This window comes from Myotis lucifugus, unplaced genomic scaffold (genome assembly GCF_000147115.1).
Source record: "Myotis lucifugus unplaced genomic scaffold, Myoluc2.0 scaffold_861, whole genome shotgun sequence".
NCBI lineage: Eukaryota > Metazoa > Chordata > Mammalia > Chiroptera > Vespertilionidae > Myotis > Myotis lucifugus.
The window spans coordinates 163,741-174,069 of record NW_005871909.1 but is presented as its reverse complement, the minus strand read 5'-3'; the positions used below and the strand labels follow the sequence as shown (position 1 = coordinate 174,069).

General features: G+C 48.4%; 1 protein-coding gene across 1 annotated transcript; it reads right to left on the bottom strand.

The window, feature by feature from the left end:
• Window positions 1-2,592: 2,592 nt before the first annotated feature.
• Window positions 2,593-9,230, bottom strand: LOC102434154 (TRAF3-interacting protein 1; the record flags this gene model as incomplete). The annotated part of the gene is given in 11 exon segments (XM_014448568.2): window positions 2,593-2,668; window positions 3,645-3,692; window positions 3,694-3,717; window positions 5,957-6,303; window positions 6,306-6,338; window positions 6,341-6,377; window positions 6,379-6,390; window positions 6,494-6,634; window positions 8,399-8,560; window positions 8,982-9,050; window positions 9,163-9,230. Coding segments are annotated over 10 exon segments (940 nt in total), but the record flags the coding sequence as incomplete, so codon positions are not given.
• Window positions 9,231-10,329: the final 1,099 nt, after the last annotated feature.

Sequence of the window (10,329 nt, the reverse complement as noted above, 5' to 3'; positions counted from 1 at the left end):
CCTTCTTCCTAACATGAAATTACTCAATGAAAATATGTACTAAACTGAATTTGTAATGCTGCAGTTATCAAATGAAATTTAAATGCACTCACCAACTCAAAGTGACTAGTTGTGCTATAATGTACTATTTAAGAACAGGCAAAAGTTATCTTCTCATGCATAATGTTTTCTGGATTCTATATGGGTTCTAGAATGGCTTTACAATCCTATGTGTCCAACAGCATAACACCTCACACCCCAGTACATATAGGCTTATCCTTCGAGCTGAACAGAGTTCCTGGGCCTCATGCCCTTTTCCCGATGCTCCCATGCCAACAAGTCAGTGTCAGGGGGGAGTGCCCGCTTTGCTGGGTGAGGATCCACATGAGGTCAATGCCCTGGCTAGCAGGCAAGAAAGAAGAGAGTCCACCAATTTGTTGACAGCTCAGTAATTCCACAAAGCTGCAAACCTCCGACAGCTGAATGTGTTAAAGAACCTCTAAAGCAGTGGTTCTCAACCTTCCTAATGCCGCAACCCTTTAATACAGTTCCTCGTGTTGTGGTGACCATAAAATTATTTTCCTTGCTACTTCATAACTGTAATTTTGCTACTGTTATGAATCGTAATGTAAATATCTGATATGCAGGATGTATTTTCATTGTTACAAATTGAACATAATTAAAGCATAGTGATTAATCACAAAAACAATATGTGTTTCCCAATGGTCTTAGGCAACCCCTGTGAAAGGGTCGTTCGACCCCCAAAGGGGTCGTGACCCACAGGTTGAGAACCGCTGCTAAAGGAACTCCACAGTGCAAGCTCGCCCGTGAACTCAGACGCAGAAAAGAAAAGCACTCAATGTGACCGTCAGCTCAGAAAACCCAACAAGTCAACAGAAGAACTATGTCAAGGCTTGATTTAGGATACAACTGCAACAATCAATAACGCATCTACATTCTAACAATAATCACTAAAAATGATGAGGGGAAGGGAGATTCCACTTCCAAAAAACTAAAAACAAAACAAACGACCAAATAAACCTTGACTCACAGACACACATGCACACACATCTTGGGAGGAAGGAGACGCCTGCATAACTCCAAATTAGAGGTATCCAGTCTTCCCCACATAATGAAGCCTGAGTTTAACACAAATCCAACTAAATCCAGGAAAGTTAAGGTAGTTTTGTTTCTGGGTCGTGGGATTCTTTGACTCATCAAGTGATTTAAAAATACATCTGGAAGAGTAGACAAAAGGGCTGAAAGCTGTTTTAAAGAACAATGATAGGAAACCAGTAGTAAAACAGAAAACAGTGGAAGTTTAAAAAGGCGTGTAGGGAGACCAGAGAGCACGAGCGAAGGAAAATCACTAGTAAGTGATCCCGGAACACTGCTGAGTTATTCTGAAAGAAAGAAAAAAAGACTCTGAAGCCTCACCTTCCACCATGAATTAAAGTAAGAGATAGCTAAAACAATTGATAATAATGTATGACAAAATACAAAGTCTTCATCTCTCAAATCTCTGGACAAAAAAAAAAAAAAAAGACTGGCAGCTTCCAATGCAAACAAATTAAACTCTTGGGCAAGTCAGAAATCAAACATAATTAATAGAAATGAACTTTTAAAAATGTAAAAAACAAACACTTTTTTAAAAATTGGCAGATGTCCCTCATGTACAGGGAAGTTATGCAAATTAAGACCGAGGCTCTAAGGAGAGTAATAAGGAATCAGGCAAAGGGAAGAACAGACAAATGAGGAAGTCGATGAGAATTACTGACCCACAGCGTATGCAGTTTCACTAGGAAGTCCAGGGAGCCAGCGAGCCTTTGAAGCCCTGGAGCGGGAGTGGGGCAGAGGGTACAGCAGGTACCCGTAGCTAAAACCTTCGTGCCAGCGCTTACACTTCTGGGAACCCACCCCACACAGATGTTCAGTAAAGTATTACATGTTATGGTTAAAGAGGGGATGGACGATTCCATGTCCAAAAAACTCAAAACAAAACACCCAAGCTTAATTTCTAAATGAAAAATTTCAAAGATGACATCCTTGCCTCACTTCTTTAACTTCCACAATTTAGGAAAAGTAACTTTATACTGAACTGAAAACCTTCAACAGCACTTCCCTGCACTGGCTCGCTCTCCCCACTCAGTTATTTCTGTCATATGAGTCTATCCTTCGGCAAACCCAGGCCAGGCCTGCTCCCTGCAGCTTCCCAGTGATAACTTCTGCTGTTTTAAATGCACAGGGACCACCTGCCTGAGAACAGGAGGCTCTTGCTGTCCCTCCTGCATCAGGATTAAATGCAGCCAATCATACAAAGGTAAGAGTCGCTGAAACATGGATGACTGGTACATATTTCCAGAGAATTAACATTGGATCACATCTTCTAGGTGTGATCTCCAGTAAGGAGGTGCTCTCTGCCCCGGTGTCATGAGCTCATGTATGTGTGTAAGAGCCACATATATATCTTCATCACTTTCCCAGTCTTTGTTCATCCTCCCAATGGCAGATCTGCTTTCAAGCCACAGGAGTGTTTTCCCATAGATACTGTGATTAAGGCAAAGAAATGACTCTCCACATGTTTAGGCACTTATATGATACAGTTTGCTGTACCTTCCAATGAGGTTTTAGATCGCCGTTTTGAAGTCTTTGTTGCCATTGACCTGGGTGCTCTACTGGAAACCTCCGTCTTAAAGAGAATGAAAAAAATTAATTGATGCATCACCCAGAGATCCACGAGCAGATTTATGATCCAAGCTCCACTCGAGGAAGAACAGGACACAGAACAAGGCCATCCATACTCTTTAGAGGGACTGACACCAACTAGGTGCATTTAAAGCACGCCAGGCCTGAGGAGTCAGAGGGAGGCTGAACCCGCTCTCGCTCTACATTTAGAATCCTGTCTTCTCTACAGCCCTGAGCAGGCCAGCAACTAGCCAACCATACCTTATTCAACCACTATGGCTACACACTTGATCACGCATCCGTAGACAACTGTGAGCCCAGATCAGAGAAAGCAGCTCATCCCATCCCTCCCACCACTGGCAGTTCCTGCCTTGCCACCTCCCTCAACCAGCCATGTCGGCCTCCTAACTGACCTCCTAACTGGCCTCCCAACCTCAGTCCCACCCCTCGTCCCTCTTTCCTGCAGCTGCCTGGGGGCGCTCTCTGAAAGCAAGTTAGATTGTGAGAGCTGGGAAGTCTAACCTCTAGGATGGCCCACATGGAGAGGAAAGGGCCCAGCCTCAACCACCCCCTGCCACTGGAGACGCTGCGGGGTCCCACACAGCCCCGCAGAGCCTGGCCTCTGTCTCCCTGTCTGCCTGGTGACTAGTCCTCTCCCAGACTCATCCAAAGTGCCACCTCCCCTCTCCCGAGTGACTACCTTGTCCCTTTGTACACCATTCATAGCACTTGCCAAATGAAGCTTTAAGGAAGCCCAGGGGTCCACACAGGAGACCGGAGGATTGCACTCCCCAGCTGTGTGTCCAGGCAGTAAGCCACTCAAATCATCGCTCCTACGACAAGCTGAACAGGGCCCTCCGGCCTGCAGCCCGCGCTGCGCGCTCCTCCCGTCTTGTGGCTAGGAGAGGCCCCGGCACAGCAGTTACTATTTCCACACAGCCACAGCTTTGCGTCTCTTAAAGTTATTTTTAAAAGCTTACCTCTGTTTCAGCTTTGGAGTCTTTAAAAGATCCATCGGACAACTTTTTTAGACATCTCCCCGGAGCTTGATGACTATAAAAAAAAAGTGTTTTTCTTCAAATTCTAGAATTATTCAAATTCACTACATCTAAAATGACATCCAAATGCAAGATGCTTCTTGCTGACAACAGTGAGATAACCATTCCCCGTGTCCCACTGCAGATCGGACCCCTGTGGCTGTTAGCTGCTTGGATCCCAAAAGACCATCCAGACCACTCCCACACGGGCAGAACAGGGGAAGCACGCTCAGAGGCAGTGCCTCTCGGGGAAACTGCAGGACAGTGTCTCCTGGCGCCAGGCCAAACCTCTCGGGCACATCCTAGTGAGACACAGGGGCCCGGCAGTGGGGGAGAGTGGCCCGCTCCCTCCCCGGCTCTGAGAGCCAGGCACCCTCAAAGGGAGGCTCCAGATTGTGCGCCAGGAAAGCCCTCTTTAGACAAATTGCAGGAAAACTGTGAAAACCACCTCGCACCTTGAATCAAATTCCCTGGAAGACACATCTCGTACTGGGAGAGGAGATACAATCACTGAGGTTCCTCTGTGAAGACAGAGGGCATTATGCCTGGTCAACATTTCGACAACTAAATGTCCTCATCACTTAGTCCTGACCGACAGACGGCACTGGCCATAATGACCCTGCTCGGGGCGCCCCCAGCCCAGGTGCACCCAGCTGTCTCCTCAGAGGAGACAGGGTGTCACGCCCACAGATGGCCTGGGTCCTTCACCCCCACACATGTCACTGTGACTTCGCAGAGCACTTCACACCCACCATTTCACCTTTTCCTCACAAACCCTGGAGGGAGGCTGAGAACGCCATCTAAGCTGGACAGAAGTCGAAGGGAGGCAACTCTCACCTCCCAAGCCACCGGTTACATACAGAAGTCGGGACTGGTGTCTGTCTGTCTCTCTCTGGCGGCCCAGCTCCAAGCATGAACAGCGCCTTCTCCCTGGTCTCACATACATTTACACAAAACCACTGCTCTTACTTGGCTCCAATAGGTGCCACACATCCACCCGCAAAACCGCTCTTTAGAATTGTCTCTCCATCAAAACCTCGTCACAGCACCAGCAGGTGTAGTGAACAAACAAGTGGGAACACTGGCCATTCACTTCGCTGCCTGGCGCACAGAATGTGCCAGCGCCTCAGAAAAAGCAGGTTGGTGACAAACTTCTGAGACCTCTGGAAAGAGCAAGACATGGGGGATGTCTTTTTTTTTTTTAAACATTCTCTTTTTTAATTGATCTCAGAGAGAGGAAGGGAGAGAGGGAGGGGGAGGGAATGGAAGGAAGGAAGGGAGGGAGGGGGAGAGAGAGAGAGAGAACATTGATGCGTGAGAGAACATGGGGAATGTCTTCGTATTTCTCAGACTCTTGCGGTGACCCTGGTTTTCATGACACCTGCCATAGGTTATATTACTCCAGGGCCCGTGGGGACCCCAAGGCTCCCAGTAAATCACAACTCAATTACTAACCAAACCTATGTGCAGTGCCCAGGCCTCCCGCAGAGCCAGGCCCATCTACCCCTGGGCCCCCTGTGCAGCACCCTGAGGTACCATGCTACAAAACCAGAGGGCTGTCCCTGGAGGCAGCACAGCTCAGGCCTCGCCCCTCACCACCTTGAACTGACCTTGAACCTTTCTAGACCTTGGGTCCCTCCTTTCTAGCAGCTGGAGGCTAGAAGACCCCCACGACCTTCTTCCCAGAACACTCTAGAACCACATGATGCCCCCAGGAGAACAGACAGCTGGAACACTAGCCTGACGGGACACCCATACCATCCATAGGGAACCAAAGCAACTTGTACATTCAGAAAACACTGAAAGCAAACTAATTTTCTGGTCAATCCTAAATTTATCTGAACATTTAACTAAACAAGAAATACAGAAACCAAGGACTTACTGTACCTACCCACAAATACCTACAAGACTCAGGAAGCAGCCATAATCCTTAATGAATGCAGCCACAACCAGGCTCCTGGGCCCACACACCACTGAGCCAGCCTGCAAACACTAATCACAACGCTGGGTCCCGGCCGTTCCACAGACTTCAGAAAAACACCCAAACACCACTCACAGCACAGAGCAAATCTGAAATCACCTGGCAAAAAACTGGCATCTCTCCCAGTTTCTACTGAGAATCCAAGACTCTCTTAATTTTAAACTGGCGATTAAAAAAATCAGTTTCCTAGTCACATTCTAATGAAGATAAAAGTCATTTTAGAGAACACCACAAACTCTAAGTTAGAGGCTCACATTTTCAAAGAGGACTTTACCTTCTTCTCCGGTTTATCATGCTCTCGGATCTTTTCCTTGACGGGGTCCCGGGCATGCTCCCCGTTTTTCACCCTCCGCCTGTCCCTATCCCTGTCCCTGCCCTTGTCTCGCTCGCGCTCCTTCTCCCTGTCTTTCCACCGCTCCTTTTCTTTTCCTCCCTCGTTTTTCCTCTCTCGCGCACGGTCCACATCCTTGTCCCGGTCCCTGTTGCCTCTGTCTCTGTCCCTGTCCGGCCTGGCCCTGGTCCTGGTCCTCTCTCTCTCCCCTTCGCGGCCCTTGTCTCTCTCAGAGTCTTTATGTCGATCACGGTCATTCTCCTTGGTCTTCTCCTTGTCCCTTTCTTTTCCCTCTGTTTGCTTTCTTCTCTCAATTCTTCTTTTGTTTGCGATCTCTGCTTGTACTTCTCTCATTTATTTCAGAAATTTCTTCTGCCCTGAAAGAAAAAAAGTCAAATAACAAGCTCATTTACAGATGTCATTGCCTGACCTACAAAAAGACTCACTGTCTCATGCTCCAATATGTCGCCTCGGAATCACCTCTTCATCTTTAGGAACCCTGGGCTCCTCTTCTCTCACATTCCTGTTGTCCGGTTCTTGAGGTTTCGACGTCAGTGAGGCCCTTCCCTTCACGTCCTTCTCTCCAGCTAGCACTCTCTTCACCGCATCATCGCTGGACAGCTTGTTGTCCCAACGGGAGGAAATGAAATGCGGGTGAAATTGGGATTAGCACACGTAACAAACATGAATTCAAAGGCAGCTCATTACAGATTCCTCGTCTATCAGTGCGATTCGAAGGATAAGACATGAAGAGGAAGTGCTGTCGCCACAAAGTATGCCACCTGTTGGTACACTAGCAGCACTGTAGTGTGGACAGCAGAACCCACCCGAGCTCAACGAATCGCGCTTGTAGTGTGGACATACTGTTCAAGGACAACTCCATGAACGCCTCCCAGTCCCTACAGGGTCACAGACACCCAGCATTAAAGGCTTGAAGGAAGGAAATGAGAGAATCCCTTTGCAGCACCCCGTCCACTGGCCAGAGCCTGGGCACACCTCACACTCCCGCACTCTCTCCACAAGGAGGCACTAGACCCGGGGCCGAGGATATACTGGAGCAGCGGTTGCCAATCGCTGGTCCGTGAGGTCGGAAAGGTTGGCCACCGCTGTACGGGAAGATATACTGCATACTAGGGGATGTTCTGGGAGACATGGCTAAATACAATGGTTAAACGGCTGTGCTTATGTGTGTGCTATGGGAACACAAGCCAGCCTGGGAGGAGGAAAGGCTAGGGGTCCCACTTTGCTGCCAGATGAAACTGGGAGGTGGGAGAACAACCAGGGCAGGAGACCTCAGGGCAGGCACAGGTACAGTAGACAAGAGAGAACTGGAGGACGGGGAATAGCAGCGGGTCTCTCTGGGCCTTATGAGCCACATCACAGAGCTGTCTATGCGCACACGCACACACACCCAGGCAACAGGAAGCCTCAAAGGATTCAGCGGGGAAGACAGGAGTCAGATTTGCTTTCTAGAAAGAGGAGCAACGTGAAGGATGTGGGGTGGGGATTGGGGAAACATTCTCTCTCCCCACCACCCGCACTGGCAAATTCAGCTTCTGCATCTCCAAGCCTGTGAGTTGGACACAGACCAGAGGGGCTCTCCTGAGGCCTCCTAGGAGCCACCACTGCTGCTATCAGCAACAATGAAGGTTGGCCCCCAGCCCATAACCCACCAGGTACACAAAGGGCTTTATTAGCTAGCCCTTCATAAAGGTCCAACCCCACTCCCCTGGGGGGCTACCCAGCTCCCACAAAGAAGGCAGGCCCTGGGGATGACCTTCTCCATCTTCTCAGCAAACAGGACCAGGTTGCACCTAACCAGAGGCCATGCTTCCAGGCCATAGTGAGGACCTCAGGAAGTAACAATTCCAGTCCCTGTACAACTGAAACAGGGTTTCTCTGAAGGCAGCACAGCTCTGCAAACAACAGCCAGGAGAGGGGAGGGGCAATAGGGAAGAAAGGAGGGAAGGAAGCGACACCAGAGGCTGGGAAGGCAAGCAGAGAACTGGGACATTCCATGAGCCCCAAGTAAGAAAAGGAGTTCCTCCATCTATCTGGGCCCCAGTTGGAAACAGTCACCTGCCCTGAAAGGGGCCCCGAAAGGAGGAGGACAAGGCCGGGAAGCCTGGGCACACAGCCTCAGGCCACCGGCCCCAGGAGCCGAGTGCCTGTGAGTCCCTGTGAGTCCCAATTTTACACTGAAAGCCTGTGGAACTTGGGTCTCTGTTTCATTACACAGTTTTAAGTTACTCCCATGTAACTCCAAGGTTCCAGATTAGGTGGGATCAGATTCAAAGTGCAGCGTCCAACACACATCACCCAAAACTCCTTCTGTAATCGCTGCTCTCGTGCTGGTGAGTTTTAAGGGCCCGGCTGCAGCATTACCTTGCTGAGGCAGCACTTCCCAATTCTCTGGAGCAGCTCGTTTGTTCTCTCGGGCTCGTGCCCCGCCACGATCCGGGCTGGCTTCGCCGACAATGGCTCTCCCGAGACCATCGCCACCACGTCTATGGCCTTCTGAAGGAAGCTAATTTTTGCATCTTTATCCTGAAAGATTTTCATTTAAAATACAAATAATAAAATACTTCAAATGGTTTGTGTTACCTTTAGTATGTTCGGTAGGCACAGTTCCTGTTTGCATAAAAAGCTATTTTTAGATGTCAATTTAAAAATACTGACCCTCTATAACAAAACAAAAAAATTCAATAAAGCTTTTAATATTAGTTGATGTGCTAGCACTAACCTTTGCAACACTAATCCCATTTCTCAGTGAATAAAATTAGCATGAATACAGTTGCCAAAAATGAGAAAATGAAATGAAAAAGAGTACACAGCAATTCATAGATTATCCAACCATAATCAGCATATAAATGACACACACCAAGGTACACAGCTTATAAAAAAAAAAAAATTCATTAAGGCGAGGGGAAAAAACAAACCATTCATTAAGGCCCCCCCTCAAACCTACCTTCACATTATCTGACTTCATCTCGGCCTCCGTGTACAGGCCCTTCATGAAGCCCGTCATCCGAATCACCTTCAAAAGATAAAGTAAAGCATGATCAGCACCCCACAGGGCAGCCTCTTCATCAGCCTCATTCACTGAACCCCGAATCTGTCTGCACCCAAGATCTAATTCACGTACTCACCCCACAAACACATGTCTATCATGTGTGAGGCCTTGACCAGGCGAAACCAGCCTAGCTGTGGGAACAGGTAAACAGCAGAGAGTCTTATGGGGTGGTAAGGGAAGAGGGGAACAGTACCCATCCAAACTCCGGAGGGGTGAGGGTGTCAGGGAACACCTCCCAGAAGACGTCAGTCAGATCTAAACTGAGACCAGAGGCATACAGAAGAGTTGGGGGAGGGGGTGTTGAGGAAGCACGTGCCAGGCTAAGTGAACAGCCCTGGAAAGGTCCAGACCAAGAAAATCGCAGCCTGGGGCCAGAGTCAGGCAGGGGCCTGACCCCGATGGCCTCTGAAGCCATTCAGGAATAGGGACTTAGCCTAAGGACCACAAGGAGGCCCTGGGAGGTTCAAAAGCAGGAGACAACATCTTACAAGGGTCACTCAGGCCCAGTGGAAAGAATGGATTCCAGAAAGAAGAGGGACTTCTCAGCCTGGGTTTCTGAAACAAGGTGGAAGGTCTTTCTCCTTCACTGTGACCCTCACTTCCTGGGACAGAGGGTGCTCCGTGCCGCGTCACCTCTGTCCTCTCCCTCAGGCAACCGGCACCTCCCCATGACCCCGAACACGAGCTTTTCTGGTCCTCCTCATCCCCACACACAGCCAGGACCCTGGGTTCTCCAAGACCAGCTTTTCTCAAAATGTGGTCGGTTACTATAAAGTCAACACAGTGGATAGCAATAGCATTATTTTAATGAAACAAAAAAAATCAGACTGTGTTTTTATATAGTAAGTATAAATATATCTATCTGTGTGCATTTCAGGTGGATATAAAGCATATTTATTACTGGAAGACATGTTTAAAAACAAAACAAAATAAAACAGAACAGTCCCATGCTAAAATCAACTGCTTCTCTGAGACCCAGCTACAGCCAGCTACTGATTAAGCGTTTATTCCTCATCAAACTATGTAAGAGCTGCGTCATTATTTTTCCTGAGAAAACAGGTAGAACATTAAGAGTATCCTGGCCCTAGCCGGTTTGGCTCAGTGGATAGAGTGTCGGCCTGCGGACTAAAGGGTTCAGGGTTTGATTTAGTCAAGGGCATATGCCCAGGTGCAGGCTCTATCCCCAGTAGGGGGTGTGCAGGAGGCAGCTGATCAATGATCAATGATTCTTTCTCATCATTGA